Below are 18,225 nucleotides of genomic sequence, written 5' to 3' on the forward strand. Positions count from 1 at the left end.
GTCATGCAAAGTTCAAAAAATTAGACCAAGTCACTGTTAGGTCCTAGTCACTATTGTGTGGGGAAGCGACGAGCGCAATGAGCAGATTTGTTACCATCTATATGATCCTAGTTGCGGTAGTATTGACCAACAACACATTCATGCGAGGGCTTGATGATGTTGTGGTAATTGGCTTTCCCCTTTACTTTGCTGGTGCGTCCGAAGCTACGTGTTCGGCTCTTCCTCCACCAAACCCTAACCTCGTTGGAACTCGCCAACCTTGAAATTTGAACTTTAAGCATAAGTTTTAGAAGCTTATGTGTATTTGAATATTCGTGCTATCATTAGCTCACTAATTCTGCATGACCCCCCTCCCTAGCAAGAAAGTCACTATGTGCATTTCATTTTGCTCGACCAACAAGTTTTTTAAAAAATAGGCTAACTACCAAGTGAAGTTCGGGTTCAGAGCAGGAAAGCGGGTATACCGGGGCTCCACCTGCCAGCAACCGACTCGTCACGACTCGGCGCCCACCGCCGCCGAGCACAAATCGGTCGAGCGGGCGACGCCGACGCCGACGCGGACGACCCCGCCGACGAGTCCCCGCCTTCCATTTCCTCCCCCGCGCACGCGAGAGGGAGCCCGGCTCCCCAACCGCCCGGGTCCCATCGGATCGGCCCCCTTCTAGTCCCGCTCCCCTGCTCCCAGATCCTTCTAGAACCCTCCAGATCCTCGGCGAGCCGGCGCTCGGGGCAGCGAGATCTCTGCCCGACATGGACAAGTCCAGCGCCCTCGAGTACATCAACCAGATGTTCCCCACCGGTACGCTCGCCGCTCGAATTTGATTCCCGTTCCTCGGCTAGGCTGCTCGCCCGCGATGCTGCTGCTGCTGCGGCGGCGGCGGCAATGCGCTCGTTTCGAGCTTCGCTGTCCCGGGATTTAGCATTGGTTGCTCGAGGATTATAGTGTTTACAGCTCGCGTTTGTTTCTCTGCGGCTTGGCAGAGGCGTCGCTGTCGGGGGTCGAGCCGCTGATGCAGAAGATTCAGAGCGAGATTCGCCGGGTGGACGCCAGCATCCTCGCCGCCGTCCGGCAGCAGGTTCGGACTCGTGATCCCGTGTTCCATTTGCGCAGTGGTGTGATTTGCAATACCTTCACTCTTTGCATCAGAGCTGGTTAATGTGCCCAAGCTGATGGGTTACGCACTTTGGTGTAAGTAGGGAGTGTGGTATTGCGATGACGCAATTGCAGTGAATTTACTTTGAATATGCACTCAATGAGAATGTGTGGCTGGAAGCCCCAGAATTGCTTGGTATGTGCTTATTATTGCTTATTGCTATACTATATCTGATAACGGAAAGATATTGCTACTCCGCAGAGTAACTCGGGAACCAAGGCCAAGGAAGAACTTGCTGCTGCCACAAATGCTGTTCAGGTCATATTTTCCCTTTTCCTTGTGATTTGCGTATTAATCACAATGAACTTACTGCATAATTGATTGAGTGGCAAGCCTTACTAAACTATATAGTTGGATTAGCTCTGGAAACGGTAGGATGCTTATTTGGGGGGAAAAGGGTAGGATGTTAATCAGGTACTGGAGTGCACTTTTAATGAAATGATTGGAGTTTAACTTTGCTGTGTACTAACAGGAACTAATGTATAAGATACGTGAAATAAAAACGAAGGCTGAGCAAAGTGAAACAATGGTTCAAGAAATCTGCCGAGACATTAAAAAGTTGGATTGCGCCAAGAGGCATATAACAACTACAATAACGGCTCTTCACCGCCTTACTATGCTTGGTTAGTTTCTTTACTTCACTTTATTTGGGGTATGTGCTATTGTGCTTAGAAATAAACGTTCAGTAGCAAAAATACATCCACCCAAGCTAATTCGTAATGTGCATACGTCATGTCCAGTTTCTGCTGTCGAGCAACTTCAGGTCATGGCCTCAAAGCGTCAGTACAAAGAAGCAGCTGCACAACTCGAGGTAAGCGTGTAAGACACATTAATCGGCGGTACATCTGCAAACTTTCTAGCGTTGATGTCCATGCTACCTCTTACTGTAACCATTTTGAATTGGCATGCTGGTGCTTTTATCTGTGTGCATATGTTATTCAGGAAAGTTCAGTACCCTTTTTTTCCTTCAGGCAGTGAACCAGTTGTGCAGTCATTTTGAAGCCTATCGGGATGTGCCAAAAATATCAGAGCTCAGAGAGAAACTCAAGAACATCAAGAAAATCCTCAAATCACATGTATATTCAGATTTTACAAGGTACACAACAAATGAACTTTATTTTGTCCTTGGTAGCAACACTATCTGGAGTAGTAAACCAGTCAGGTACTGCAAGTAAGATGAATGCAATTGACAGTTAATCCCTGAGTTAGCTAGAAACAGGTGGCCAAACTTGGGAAGTGGCATCTTTTCATTTCCTCGTCATTTTTCAATTATTATCACTCAATAAGTGAGGTTTTATCAGCGGATATAGTTCGAATCCAGTGAATAGCAAATAACTTGATTGAAAAAGCCATAAAAAATTATATTCCCTAAATAGGCTACTTTATCAAATACTTTCCCTGCTGGACAGACAGTTTGGGAATCCTGACTATTTCATGCCTGAGAAATGGGAACACATTGAAGCACTGCAAAGTTGTACTCCCTCTATCTCAAAATAAGTGTCTTCGATTTAGTACAACTTTAGTACAAAGTTGTACTAAATCAAAGACACTTATTTTTAGACGGAGGGAGTATTTATTAACCAACTGTTTTGTTTGCTATATAATTCAAACTATGAAAAAGATCCACAAATTAGTATAACTTTGCAGCTTAGGGACTGGGAAGGAAACAGAAGACGAGGATCTATTGCAGCAGCTATCTGATGCTTGTTTGGTGGTTGATGCTCTGGAACCGTCCGTGAGGGAAGAACTAGTAAAGAATTTTTGCAGCAAGGAGCTTATCTCGTATAAGCAGATCTTTGACGGAGCAGGTCAAAACCTGTATATGTTACATACATCAGTTGTCTATTTCACTTTATTACAAATGTGTGTACATGTTGCTCCATTATTATTCTGATGCTTCTTTGGGGGGAACAGAATTGGCCAAGTTAGACAAGACTGAAAGGAGATATGCATGGATTAAGCGTCGATTGCGGTCAAATGAAGATACCTGGAAAATATTTCCACCTTCCTGGCATGTTGATTATCTGTTGTGTATCCAGTTCTGCAAGATTACAAGGTTTGATTTTGCTTCTCCACTTTTGCATTTTATGAACTTCCTACTTTTCTTCGCCAAACACGGGATTTTACATAGAACTAAAGCAACCATCACTTAACTTAGTTTACATCCTCTTTTATGCATTATGTCGCTAATTATATTTGACCACTCAGATGTCAGATCAATTATTATCTTCTGCTGGACGAATTAATTTACTGGTAACAAATTGCTTCTTTTCCAGGACCCAGCTTGTCGATATCCTGAATAATCTCAAAGAAAAGCCAGATGTTGCAACTTTGTTATTGGTAAGTTGCTTGTTATTTCTTGGAAGTATGGGTGACAGATGGGAATTACTATGTGCCCTTTGTCTTACCATTTTGTGCAGACGACTGATACCTATATCATATCAAATCATTTTATCTTTTGGATGATTTTTCTATTGATTTCATCTTGCTTCTGGTATACTGTTAGATTTCTGTTGGTTTTAATGCGACAAAATATCAATGAAGTAACGGAATTATGTACAACATAATGCATTAATGCTGTAGCAGCTTATATCTTGGATTATGAGCTGTGTCATACTACATATGTTGAATGTTTTAACTGAGTGTGCAATCATTCATTTACGATATGGAACTTCTGCGCCAAACACTCTGAGATTCTTGCAATGCAGGCGTTGCAAAGAACCCTTGAATTTGAGGAAGAACTGGCTGAGAAATTCAGTGGAGGAACCACGACTGCTCGGAATAAAGAGCTGGAAAGTGATGATGAAAATGAGGGTACGGAACACAATAAAATTGTTTCAGATATACGGAAGAAATACGAGAAGAAACTGGGAGTGCCCAATGATGAAGCTGAACAAGTATTTGCTGCTTACTTGCTTAGTCTCAACTTTTTTCTTCCTCTGTTGATATTTTCTTTCCAACTCTTCTGCAATTCTTTACTGGCAGGACAAAGAGAAGCAGAAAGATTTGTCAGTTCCTGGTGCTGGGGTTAGTAGTTTATCAACTATGGGCCAGTGCATATTTATTACTTCTTTGAATTACAAGCTATGTGTCGTATACTCATATATATCATATTTTGCTCTGTACTCTGGCAGTTCAACTTTCATGGGATTATATCATCTTGTTTTGAGCCATACATGGCTGTGTACATAGAACTAGAGGAGAAATCTCTGGTCGAACAATTAGATAAACTTATCCAGGTACGCTAGACAAGTATAGACATACTTAAAGTTTGAACTCTTGGTGTTTGAGCCTGCTTAGCTTGATTTCGCCCTTCTATGCTGGCAGGAAGAAAAATGGGAAATCGAGGAAGGGAGTCAAACAAACATTCTATCAAGCAGCATGCAGGTATGGGAAATAATTCTTGCTAGTTCGAAATCTTGTTTCTGGCAAATTTACTACACGTGACTGATAGCAAATAGCAATTCAGTATTGGTCAAAACTTTGCCAGTATGCTATAACGATGCTAGGTTTTCCTGAAGCCGTGTGTAGCAGATCTCATGTGCAAATCTGCATTTGATGGTCAACAACATATTTCAAAACATTATGTTAATCTGCTTTGCAATTTCCCTTATGCAGGTGTTCTTGGTAATTAGAAGAAGCTTAAAGAGGTGCAGTGCATTGACAAAGAACCAAACATTATTCAACTTGTTTCAGGTATACAATGTTTCCAGATTTTGTTAACAGTTTTCCTTTTATATCGATAATTCCATGTTCTTTCCAAATGTTATGCCTTCATGCATACTGTTTGCGCACCTCTCAGATTTTCTTTATTTTCCAATTTCATCGACTTTCTCCATATGTGATTATTTAGCATTTTGTTTTGCTATGTATAATGATGCTTGATCCAGGTGTGCTAAAATTTAATATGGACTCAACATTAGGTGATTTGGCATTTCCATCACCGAAAATTGCTGCATGCGATGGAGAACCATATATGTTTGCTTGCAATGTCTAATATTGATTCTTATCCATCGTTCAATTGTTAAAAAGAGTATAGGACAGGTATCATCCTACAGAACAAGAATGCGCCATGAAATAACCTTGAAGAACCAACCATATGGTTCAACTGAACACATGTTTATTAGTTCAGCGACTATGGTTCTGTCTGCCGATTTTATAAGTTATCACATCTGATAAATTTAAACAGATTCATTGCTGATGAAATACATTTGTTTTTAGGTATTTCAAAGAATACTTAAGGCCTATGCAGCAAAATTATATGCCAGGTTGCCAAAAGGTGGTACTGGCATTGTTGCAGCTGCTACTGGTACCGACGGGCAGATCAGGGTATGACAATCATCATTACACCGGTTGCTTTTCGATCACTTGTTGTTCTCATCTGGTAACAGCATTTTATGTTCTGTGGGCACTGCAGACTTCTGACAGGGACGAGAAAATGATATGTTACATTGTAAATACCGCAGAATATTGTCACCAAACGGTAAGTTTTCTTTCTATTAAGCCATAACTGGTAGGTGTAGAAGAAAACAGAAAGAAATTACTGCCCACGACAAGAATTATGGAACTTGCTTGGAGAGACAGAAACAACATGTTCGGACTAAATAAATTCTAGGTTTATGCATTCAAGTAGTAGCGTTCTATTCTCCAGTAAATATTTACAGCTCTGCTGTTCACCAAAACGTTTCTTCCCCTTCTGGGGAAAGTTAGCTATGTGTCATAAATTATTACCGCACTTAAAAAAAAAGCCACCGCAAACAAGTGTGTAACACATGCTGCCATTGGTTGCTTTTGGAATCGGACCCCTACATATTTTCAGTTACCTAGCCCTTCTCCACAGTTCTCCAAGCGTACCATGTTGTGATGCCCATAGCATAACACCTGGCACTTTTCCAGTCCCTCGTCATAAGACCCAGCCACCATGCATTTCACATCGGAAAGCTGGCATTGGAAGTGGGTGGCACCAGAGATGGGCCGCACAGTGCTTCCTGGGTGAAAGTCCCTTCAATAGCTTTACGTTTCTTGATTAAAAAAAGATGGTATACTATTCTGATTGCAATTGAGCAAAAAACGGCATCGTATATGCTGGTTTGTCAGCATAGCTGGCCTGTTGTCAGTCTCAGTGCAAAGTTGGTGGGAGGAGAGGGAAGCCTAGTACGGAGCAGCATGTACCTAATCTTTCCTTATGTCTGCGCTTGCATGTGTGTGATGCCTCTGTATGCTCATGCGAATTAACTTTCTCTGTAAATTTGGCAGTCTGGTGAGCTAGCTGAGAATGTTGCTAAGATAATTAGTTCTCAGTTTTCTGACAAGGTGGACATGTCTGACGTTCAGGTGACTTATCTTTCTGTTTTATTCTTCTTTCTACCTGATTCTAATATCACTATTAGATTTATAGGAAATACCTTAATACTTCAATGCTTGCAGGATGAATTCTCAGCTGTGATCACAAAAGCATTGATGACACTTGTGCATGGCGTAGAAACCAAATTTGACGCTGAAATGGTTGCAATGACTCGCGTTCCATGGTCGACTCTTGAAAGTGTCGGCGATCAATCCGAGTAGGATTTTGCCAAATCCCCTTTATAGTACACACCCCACTAATATTTGAAAGTAATATGAAGTTATGCTAAGCCACTCACTGCCCCATGGCCTATATTTCATGGGCTGCGAAAAGTGTATCTGTTCCATAAAATTGCAATGATGTCACATATCTCATAGCTGATGTAGTTAGTTTTCTCTGACTGAAAAGAAGAGGATATTTGATAACTTATGAACTGCCAATTGGGGTCTGTATTATGGGAAGTGGCATGCCGTTACTTGTAAAGAGATGCATATACACCAACTCTCATGGCAGAAGCATGGATGCAGAATTTGCATGCAATCCCCTAAAATTCGAAGTTATCACCCCATCGGGTTTTTCTAAATAGTCCAACCAATGGCTCATGCTAAAACTAGCACACTCGAGCACAAATATGTTTGCACTACATATTTATTGCCATAAAAATCACTTCATTGAAAGTTTGGAACACTGTATTCTTCAGTTTATTCAACTTTATAAATAACTGCTAAGTGGTTTCACTGAGTTTTCCACTACTCTATTTGAAGCTAAGTTTTACACTGTTCCATTCCAGGTACGTGAATGGTATCAGCTCTATTTTGTCCAGTACCGTTCCTGTGCTGGGTAGCCTGCTTTCACCTACTTACTTCCAGTATTTCCTCGACAAAGTAAGTTCAGCATTTTCTTTATTATAGATAAAACCTTGTAGGTCCTTATCATTTGTTTCTATCAGCGTTGTTTATTATACTTTTTTCATTGTTGTGCTGCAGCTGGCTGCCTCGCTTGGTCCTCGGTTTTATCTCAATATATACAAGTGCAAGCACATATCGGAAACTGGTGCACAGCAGGTGCGTATGAATTTAACAAAGCTATTTAGTACTACTATTTAGCACAGATTTCATCACTTTGCATTGTTTCTTCAGATGCTTTTGGACACTCAAGCGGTTAAGACTGTTCTATTGGACATCCCAGCTCTTGGGAAACAGGTAACCTTGTCTTGTCAGAACATAATGATCACGCCATACTGCATAGCCTACGTGTTTTCAGTTAACAGTGACTGGTTTAGGAAACCAGCCAGGTGTAGTAGTAATTATTTTGTACCAAGTCTTCATTGAATCTTTGAAAGAAATTTGGCCATGTAAATAGTTAAATATGTATAGAATTGTTCAAACTCAAAATGTTACTCAAAGAAGGTTGGCAGCCAATGAATGCAATAAATTTGCTTTGTTGGCTTCATAAGGCAGCATATTTGCACTTTATACTTACAACAACAACAACAACAACAACAACAACAAAGCCTTTAGTCCCAAACAAGTTGGGGTAGGCTAGAGGTGAAACCCATAAGATCTCGCAACCAACTCATGGCTCTGGCACATGGATAGCAAGCTTCCACGCACCCCTGTCCATAGCTAGCTCTTTGTCGATACTCCAATCCTTCAGGTCTCTCTTAACGGACTCCTCCCATGTCAAAATCGGTCGACCCCGCCCTCTTTTGACATTCTCCGCACGCTTTAGCCGTCCGCTATGCACTGGAGCTTCTGGAGGCCTGCGCTGAATATGCCCAAACCATCTCAAACGATGTTGGACAAGCTTCTCCTCAATTGGTGCTACCCCAACTCTATCTTGTATATCATCATTCCGGACTCGATCCTTCCTCGTGTGGCCACACATCCATCTCAACATACGCATCTCCGCCACACCTAACTGTTGAACATGTCGCCTTTTAGTCGGCCAACACTCCGCGCCATACAACATTGCGGGTCGAACCGCCGTCCTGTAGAACTTGCCTTTTAGCTTTTGTGGCACTCTCTTGTCACAGAGAATGCCAGAAGCTTGGCGCCACTTCATCCATCCGGCTTTGATTCGATGGTTCACATCTTCATCAATACCCCCATCCTCCTGCAACATTGACCCCAAATACCGAAAGGTGTCCTTCCGAGGTACCACCTGGCCATCAAGGCTAACCTCCTCCTCACAGCTAGTAGTACTGAAACCGCACATCATGTACTCGGTTTTAGTTCTACTAAGCCTAAACCCTTTTGATTCCAAGGTTTGTCTCCATAACTCTAACTTCCTATTTACCCCCGTCCGACTATCGTCACTTGGTTGCAAAAATACATTTTTTTTGCGTTACTTTTCGTAACTCACATTTGGTTTCTTTGTATTGCATGTAACAGACTACAGTTGCGGCTAGCTACTCAAAGTTTGTAACCCGGGAAATGAGCAAAGCTGAAGCACTCCTCAAGGTAAATTGGGAAAATGAATTTAGGTTTTTGATGATGTACATGAGTACTACGGAAAGGCACTTTGCATTACACCCAGATTGGCTAATAACCTTACCCAACGCAGGTTATTTTGTCACCAGTTGATTCTGTTGCTAGTACCTACCGTGCGCTCCTTCCAGAAGGCACTCCTCTTGAGTTTCAGCGGATACTTGAGCTCAAGGTTCTTGCTTAAAAAACCTGAACCCCTTTATACGGCAGGTGCAGCTTTCCATCAGTATGGTTGCCCTAACACAAGTTCATTGTTTCTATTGCTCTTTGCGCGTTGCCACAGGGCTTGAAGAAAGCAGACCAACAAGCTATACTGGAAGACTTCAACAAGCACAGCCCCAGCATCAAACACCCTACCATTACCCCCACAGCCGCGCCACCAGTTGCCACAGCCACAGCATCAGTCCCGATGGCACCAGTCCCGCTCCCAACCCAAGCCGTCGCAGCGTCACCGAGCATGTCCACCGCCTTGACGGGCGCTCTGGCCAACCGGGAGGACGTGCTCGCCCGTGCCGCAGCGCTCGGGCGCGGCGCCGCCACGACGGGGTTCAAGAGGTTCCTAGCATTGACAGAGGCGGCCAAAGACCGGAAGGACGGGCCGTTCCGTAAGCTGTTCAACGCGTAAAGTTTTGCCCCTGCTTGTTGATAGTTTACTCCTCTCTTTGCAGTGCACATAGCTATAGGAAATTCTTCCCACACCGTGTGTGTTCCTTGTGTGTACCCTGACCGTCAGTGTATAATTGTTAGATCTTTTTTGACGTGACGCTCCCCATTTTGCGGAGGAACTGGTAGCTCAGTTATATTGAGGACATTTTGTTGGAGGAATAAGGTTCCATTGTATGTGAAGGCTCAAGATCCGCCCATTATTTGAAGTCGCAAGTGCACTATTTGCATGCATAAATTTTTTCCCGTGAAGAGCTTAGGCGCGGCATGCTTACATCTGGACTCACCGCCAGCTACTCCCTTCGTTCCTAAATATTTGTCTTTTTAGAGTTTCAAATGGACCATCAAATACGGATGTATATAGACATATTTTAGAGTATAGATTCACTCATTTTGCTTCGTATGTAGTCACTAGTTAAAATCTCTAAAAAGACAAATATTTAGAAACGGAGGAAGTATTTAGCATTATACTCCGCTACTTTGGAGTAAGTCTGTTTGGGTGCTTGACAGTGGCTCAGTGAGTATATTTAACCGCTTGAAATTTCGGTAAGCAAAAGTTAGGACTGAGGAGCCAAACTCTTTTTTTTAGATCAGTAGTAGTTTAACTTTGTTTTGGGGGTCTAGTAGTAGTTTAAGTAACTGAACACTTGACAGTGAGTTCTTTTTTGAGGCAAACTTCACAGTGAGTGAACAACCAATCTGATCCTTGAACAAAATTCACGGATTACTGTGACACGTAGGCGGCCTTTTCATCTGTGGGCTTGGACCTGGGCCTAGGCCATCCATCTCCCTTATAAGCTGGCGGCCTTCCGGGAAAACCCTATTTGCCGCTCCTTGCGGCAAAATGTCGGGGGAACGCACAGGGGATCGAGCGGTCATTTCGGATGGGCCGGCCCGTTAAGTGTTTTCAGTATTGCCGGTTTTAGGAAACTTCTAGGACGTTCACCTGATTCGTTTTGATTTTAGGAACCTTCCAGCAGGTTCCTGAACCGGTTTATTTTTTCATTTTCCGTTTCTTTTTCGTTTTTCTTGTTGTTTTCCTTCTTTTGTTTCTTATTTCTTTATTTATTATTTTCTGTTCTTTTTCTTATTGAAGTTTATTTTTCTTTTTGAACAAGGGTTCAGACATTAGATAAATGTATGAATTTCTTAAATTTTGTGCACATATTTGGGAAAATGTTCCTGTTTTCAAATTTTGTTCAGCAATTGCAAAAAAGTTCAGAATTTGAAAAATTGTTTGCTTTTTTCAAGAAATGTTTGAAAATTTCAAAGAGCTTAGAACTTCAAAGTATTGAAAAATGTATGCATTTTTTATTTTTCTTCAGAAATACGATTTTTTCCGGGAACTTTAAAAATGTTCCCCTTTTCAAATTTGTTCGCGCATTCAAAAAATGTTCTTGTTTTCTAAATTTGTTCATAAATTCAAAAAAAAAATCGCTGTTTCAATTTTGTTACTGTTTATTTAAAAACGTTCGCATTTTCAAAAATAATGTTAGCAATTTCGAAAAATGTTCTCGCTTTCATTTTTTCCCTTTTAAAAAATGTTTGAGGTTCCCAAAAAATGTTCAGGTTTTCAGAAAATGTTCCTATTTTCAAATTTTGTTCACAAATTCAGAAAGATATTCTATTTTCAGTATCTATTCACCAATTTTAATAATATTTTTCAAATTTCCTAAAATGTTTGTGCTTTGAAAAGTTACATATTTTTTGAAAAATGTTTGGTTTTCAATTATGTGTTTGTATTTAAAAAATGATCACATATTCGAAAGTCTGTTCACAAATTTTAGAAATGATCTCATTTTCTGTTTATTTTTGCTTTTTCTAGATTCCAAAAAGGTTTTACTTTTTAAATTTTTGTTCACAAATTTGACAGTGTTCACATCTTTTCAAATAATATTCCCAATTTCAAATAATGTTCTTCCTTTGAATTTTGTTTTTTGTTTATTTCAAAAACTGTTTGTGCTTTGGAAAATTTGTTCCCATAATCAAATTTTTGTTCTCAAAATTCTATAAATGTTCGAGTTTTCAGCAAATCTTCAGGAATTTCAAAAACAAATATGTCGAAAAATGTCATGTATTTTGTTTTATTTTTGAAATTTGAAAATATGTCCGAGTTGTTAAAAAATTTGTGGTATTTTTGAAACATTGCTCGTTTGTTAAAAAAAATCACAATTTCGAAGGAAAGGTTGAAAAAAATTCAAAAACTGTCCACATTCGTCATTGTTGTTAGTTCTTATACTAGCACCCTTCACATTTAGCACCAACGCTTGACAGGTCTACTGGTTAGCTCTTCTCGTACGCAACATGGAGGTCCACATGTCGAATCCTTGCTGGTTTGCTTTTTTTTGCGCTACTGTACAAGGAAACAGGTGCGCCCACTATTGGGCCGGCCCAGTCGGGGCTTTAGTGCGTGCGTCGCGCGGTTGTTTGACGCAGAATGCGTCCGAGCTCCCGGCCTTCCGTGCTTGAACGCAGGTTCTTGTCTGAAGTCTGATGCTTTGTACCCTTAAAAAAATTAAAAAAAACTGATGCTTTGTGTGAAGGCGTCAAGGAGATTTGTCTAAAAAAAAACGTCAAGCAGCTACTAGCGAAGTCCGCTCAAAAAAAGAAAAAAAAGCTACACTAGAACAAATAATCAAGGTGACTTGGAACAACTACGGACAGGGTACTAAACAACTACTAATAACCTAGCCAGCCGCCGCCTCCCAAAAAGCTATGGTTCTCTGCCTTCCACTGGCGCCGGCGCTGGCGCCGGTCCATCCCGTCTCTGGTGGCTGTAGGGCCATGGAGACGGAGTGAATCTCGGCCCTTGCCGGTGAGAGGCCTTCATTTTTAGATTTTTTTTGAGCTTTGTTAGTGTTTGTGTCCGCGAGACGGCGGCGGCTCCCTGGAGATGGAATAAATCAGTGGACGTGTGAAGATGTGTCTCCGGTGGATCTGTCTTTGGTGAATTTGATCGGATCCATTCGTCGTTCGTCTTTGTTCGTGTGTCTTTACGTTGGATCCTTCTGATCTACACTCTTCATCTGCGGCGGCGGTTGTTCTGGTGCGTTAATTCTATGGGGCCTTAGCTACTACAACAGGGTTTGTCGGGCTTCAGTGAGGGAGTGGCTATGACAGTGGCGCGCCTTCGACTCTCTTCAATGTTTGTAGTCATCGTTAGGTGGTCTACGGATCTGGATGTAAGTTTTATTATTTCTAGTGTTTATTGTACTACCATGATTGAAGATGAATAGATTGAAAGTTTTTTTTTTAAAAAAAAACAGTACTCCGGTGCTTCCATCTAAAAAAACTACCCCGGTGCTGTCATTGGTTGACCCCCCAGTTTGGAGATCGCGCAGGAACAAGGTGCCAAACGAGTAAACAACGCAGGCACACGGATCGCTGCGCCCAACCGATTGGCCGGCCCGTCCTGCTCCAGGCGTGGGAAAGAAGCTCGGCACCCAGGATCAGGATATGCTGCTCTATTTAGTCGTTACCAATACTATCTGCGCCCTGCCAAACGGATATTCTCATCTCATATTCTCCTCCTCGCAATCATGGAAGCCGCCATCTCCTGCTCCCAGTCCACTGACCCGGCCCATCGTCACGCCGGTCTGGCACGACGCCAGACGAGACCGGCAAGCTGGACTGCCTGCGTGCAATCAAGCAGAGACACGGCGTTTTCTTCTCTGGACAAGCATAGCGCCACCCGCAGCCGTTTCAGACTTGACCAGCCGCCCCGTAAACATCATCGGTCGCACTCGCACGTCACGACGCAGATCCGCAGACCCACATTTTCAGTTCTTATGTTGACATGCCCATCAATGCAGCGCCACGTGTCGATCCGCCCGGACCCTTGTGGTGCATGAGGGCAACGACCCGAAATCGTCCGCCTGTGTCCATTTAGGCCGAAACGGACCGACGACGCGGGTCATCGCGCGACCGCATCCGCATAATTCATCCGTCTGACGTCGGGCCCGCTTCATTTTCGGTGCAAACATGCGTCCGGTTTGCGGCCACGCGGATGTTGAATGGACGCGCACGCGCCGCTCCGTGTCCGCCTCGGGCCCGCTTGACAGCAGGCAACCTAAATTTTACCGGTCACATTGACTGCGCATGGGCGGGAGGCCCCACCTGACAGCCATCCCGTCCGAGTGGCAACTGTCCTTCTTAATGGGGAAGCCGTGGACCGGTGGGAGTCCACATTTCCACTCCCGACAACGCGTGCCTCCTCGAGGACCGACATCCATATCCTAGACCGCCGCTCTCCACCTCTCTGCCAGCCACCATGTGATGGCATTGGATCCCTGGCTGCAAGGGCAAGCACGACCGCGAGGGCGGGTCCTCCTTCGGCCGTCGCCGCCGCTCTACTCCTTCGCCTCCACCTCCACCTCCACCACCCGCCTTCCACACCGCGCCACCGGCGACCGGATCTTGCTCGCGGCTGTACGTCAAGGCGGAGGTATGCAAGCGTTATTGGGAGACGCGCACGGCGCTGCCGTGGATAGACGTGCACCTCCCTACTAACTGGCACCTCTCCGCGGATCGGGTGCCCATTCCCCCGATCCCGGTGAGCGGTCGGGCCCGTCAGAGGAGATCAACCGACGTCGGGCCCGCCTGCTGCCAGACCTCATCGATGATTGGAGGTATGCCATTGACTCCCTCATGTGGGATACTTGGCTCCACGACGAGCACAACATATGCTGACAATCTTTCTTTGTCGCCTGTGCTCTGAGCCCACCGCGCCCGCGCTCTGAGCGCCGCGCACGCTTCTGGGTCGCCCCAGCTACACGGGCGTAGGCTGGTTCGCGGGCTGACTCTGACGTTGTCGTCGTCACCCGCTCCAGTGGCGCCCAAGGAGGAGCAGGAGCTCATGAGGCAGGTGATGGAGGACTCCGTTCGCACCCATGATGAGCGCCAATTGCAGGGCCTCGAGGAGATGATGTCCCTGTCAGCGGCCGGCGACGCCGCCTTCCCAGAGCTGGACGCCTTCGTCAAGGAGGAGGTCATGGAGGTGGCACCGAGGGAGGACTCGCCGACGGGATGGAACCCGGCCTTGGTTGGGCAGTCCTAGACGTGGACGGAGACCGTGTCGTGCACGCCCGAGTTGGACGCCTGCCAGTGGTCACCATCCCTGCCACCCGAAGAGGTCGTGCAGGCGCCACCTCAGCCTGCACAGGCACCTCCGGCCTGGCAGGGGCCGCCATCCCACCTCTGGCAGCCACCTCCATACGTCGACCTCACCGGCGACGACGATGACGACGAGTAGACGGCGGGTACGGAAGACGACAGCGGCCGCAGCGGTGACGGGCCTTATCTAGTTTTTTTGTTTTTGTTTTTTTATATTAATGTGGTGAACTTGTCTACTGTGTCCGTTTTAACTCTTAATGTTATTTGCAATGTTTATTTGGGTTTTTTGAGGGGTTAAATTCAATTCGCGTGTTCAATCCTGTGAAGCTTTCAGAAAGGACGAGGATGATGACTTGGAACGGAGGATTGCAAGGGACGCGAGTTGGGCAGGCAGGCAGGCAGGGAAAGCGATTCGGCGTCAGTTCTGGAAAAAGGCCGGGTTCGGCTTCGTCGATCTGTTAAAGAGCCTTTTCTGGCTTCTGCGGCGAGGAATCGGTTCTGCTGTAGCGAAATCGGCGCATCGGCATCGATCAAGGGATCCATGTGGTGGTGCTCCGACGGCGTCGTGCGCCTGCCTGCCTGCCTTTCTTCGGGAACTTCTTTCCACTGTGAGTGTGAGATTGCGCAGCTGCCAGTGCCATCCAGCGGAAGCAGCAGCAGCACATGGACGCATGATCCGCCACATGCTCTTGTGCACGCAAGACAGCCGGGTGGGCATCGCACCGTGCTACTGTGCTACATGCACCTATACGTCCCTACCCGGTCTATCCCATCTCAGAGTCTGACGGCAACGCGGATCTCTGTAGCATCCCGAGCTCCTTTTCCAAACTGCTATACGCAAATTTACCTCTTCTAGCCTGACAGTCGTGTGAATTTTTCTCGGTCATTGCCCGTGAGCTGTAGGATTTTACTAGAAAAACAAATGACAACCGGTGGGTTTTCGCGATTTCAACCACAACTTGTGATGGTTTTATGCTGTTTCCTCGTATTGTCATGTGTTACACAGGAACTTTCCAGGGTTTCACTTATAGGAAGCGCCCAACACTTCCTCTCAGTCCGCTGGCGGCGGCGTGGGTTCCCTGCCCTCTACTGGCCGCTACGGCGGTGGGAGGGGATGGGGGAACCAATTTTTTTTAGTTTTATTCATCGACGACAAAGTTGGGACAATGAGTGCGATGAGAATAGTGGTTCCTCAAATTTTCACCATGTTGATACCCTTCCTCAGTGTAGCGGGAGGGTGGTGTCCATCGTCAGACATTTGGTCTTGCATGATTAGTGTTTGTCAACGACAGCGGCTCCTTGTGGAGGGCATGGCGTTGCAGCGTGTTTTGGTTCCCTAGTTCCATTTTCGTTCAATGAAGCTCAACCCAATATGGATCCGTCGGGGAACTTACGAGGTTTGTGTCCCATGGAGTTTGGATTAGCTTCGGACCCTCCTCGGTTTCAGCTTCTCTAGGACGACGGTCTATCCAGAACCCAGTCGTGAGTGTCTTCTCTACATCGACGACTTCTCGGTTGTTGTTTCTACAAGTTCCTGAGTTTCAACAAGGTCGTTCCAGAGGCAAGCCCTTAACCGTTTTGTTAGGGTTTCGAGCGGCGACAAGGATGGTGATTTCTAATCTCTGGGACACGATCTTGATTCTTGTGATAGTGCTCTCCGACCGGTTAGGCCGATGCTCGCCTCGTCCATTGGGTTGTCGCACTCAAGGTGATTGTGGGGGTCCCTGTTGTCCCACCCACCCTCGGTGCGCACGTCAGAGCAGGAGAGCTAGGGTTTTGGTGGAGGGTGATTGACATGGCAAGCTTGGATAATCGGGGCAAGTATGGTGTGGGAGCGGGGAATGGTGGAAAGGGTGCACCTACCGGAGAAGTAAAACACGAAATTGATTGTAGATGACCAGGTGGAGGCTCAGGGGCTCCCACAGTGGACGCTCATTAGTAAGGTTCTGCACCGAAAATGCTACATGTGAACACAATTGTAGATTCCCTACTCCTAGGGTGGGTTAATCCGAGAGGTCTCTCATTCAACTCAGTTGGAGAAAACATGTTCGTGGCCAATCTTGAGGGAAAATAGGATAGAGATAGGAATTTGGACGGAGCCCCATGGATGGCGGGCAAGCATGTAGTAGTATGCAGATTTTTGATCGTTGGTCTTGTCCAGGAGATTGGAAATTTGAGGAATTATAGATATGAGTTAGAATTCTTAAGCGGACGTTTAATCTTTGGTATCATCCATTGCCACTAAAGGTTGTGGAGATGCTAGGTGACGTGATTAAACTCGATGTCAGTGCTAAAGGATCCGCTTATGGTGATTCATCGAGGGCAAGAAGATCAATGTTAATGAGCCATTGATAAGATTGGTGTAGCTCGAGTTAGGTCAAACGAAGGAGCGGCGTCCTATGATAACCAATGAAAATCTACCATACTTTCGCTTCTTGTGTAGTTTAGTTGGGCATGCAGGTGGTTTCTTCCCAGATCCAACAGAGAGGGATGAACAAGGCCACCTCCCATACAGAGAGGACTTACGTTGGAAAAGCAGTAGGAGAAGTTGGGGAAGTGTGCCACCTAGATATCAGGTTGGCCCTTCTAGGGCGAGTAAGGTGAATGATGAGTGGGATGACGATGAAGTTGAACAAGGGGAAGAAGTAACCTTCCCAGAGAAACCTTGCGGGAGCAAAGTCAGAGATGATGTTTATCATTTCGATGCTAGGGAAGGTTTCGATGGCTGGGATGGCAATGATATCTGAGGTCCTGCCCCTAGGAACAAGTAGGTATATCACCTTGTGGATCTTGATGGGAAGATTGTAGCTAGCCATGGAAAGTCGAACACATAGCTGATGCGTGTGCATCAATACGCTCAAAATAACAAATGGCGAGTGAAACCGAACTGACTAATGAACCTAGGGATAGTAGCATAGACTCAAAGAAGAACATAATTGAGCATATGCAGGAGAACAATGTTTTTCCGGCAGAGGTTGCGTGGTAGTCCCACCAAGACCAATGAGTTGCTTAGCATGGAAATGTCAGGGGCTTGGGAACCAAGAGAAAGTTCGCGAGCTTCAAAAAATTGTGAGGCCGGGAGGGCCATATTATTCTTTTTGTGTGAGACAAAGATCGAGGGGAAATGAGTAGCTGACCTAACTTCCAGGTTGGATATTGTAGGTTGTATGCTCACAAGCAGTGATGGGTTAAGTGACGGTTTGGCGTTACTTCGTCCAGGAGAAGTGGATGCCACAATTGTGAACATCTAAAAAACAATCCACACATAGATGCAAAGGTTCAAAATGTGGGAGGAGATATGAAAACTTGGCGTGTACAAGCTTTTAGGCCAGAGCTTGAAGAAGCAAGCGATCCTAGAGTTGGGAGCTTTTGAGATGGTTACGAGGGCAATGTGACCTCCCGTGGCTTTGTGGCATGAGAGTTTTACTAGGTGTACTTGATAACTCGGAGTATTTTGGAGCCA

General features: G+C 45.0%; 1 protein-coding gene across 1 annotated transcript; it reads left to right on the plus strand.

Annotated features, from left to right (window-relative positions):
• The first annotated feature begins 443 nt into the window (after positions 1 to 443).
• Positions 444 to 9,859, plus strand: LOC123071647 (vacuolar protein sorting-associated protein 53 A). Its single transcript, XM_044495227.1, has 24 exons — positions 444 to 799; positions 982 to 1,076; positions 1,356 to 1,412; positions 1,627 to 1,777; positions 1,895 to 1,965; positions 2,126 to 2,250; positions 2,802 to 2,962; positions 3,069 to 3,210; positions 3,431 to 3,494; positions 3,863 to 4,051; positions 4,140 to 4,181; positions 4,289 to 4,393; positions 4,482 to 4,541; positions 4,773 to 4,850; positions 5,376 to 5,483; positions 5,572 to 5,637; positions 6,411 to 6,488; positions 6,582 to 6,715; positions 7,289 to 7,382; positions 7,485 to 7,562; positions 7,638 to 7,700; positions 8,892 to 8,960; positions 9,064 to 9,159; positions 9,271 to 9,859. Exons 1-24 carry the CDS (start codon positions 751 to 753, stop codon positions 9,610 to 9,612), a joined length of 2,517 nt encoding a protein of 838 aa, XP_044351162.1. The 5' UTR covers positions 444 to 750; the 3' UTR covers positions 9,613 to 9,859.
• The last annotated feature ends 8,366 nt before the right edge of the window (positions 9,860 to 18,225 follow it).

The sequence above is a fragment of the Triticum aestivum genome, chromosome 3B (assembly GCF_018294505.1).
Source record: "Triticum aestivum cultivar Chinese Spring chromosome 3B, IWGSC CS RefSeq v2.1, whole genome shotgun sequence".
Lineage (NCBI taxonomy): Eukaryota > Viridiplantae > Streptophyta > Magnoliopsida > Poales > Poaceae > Triticum > Triticum aestivum.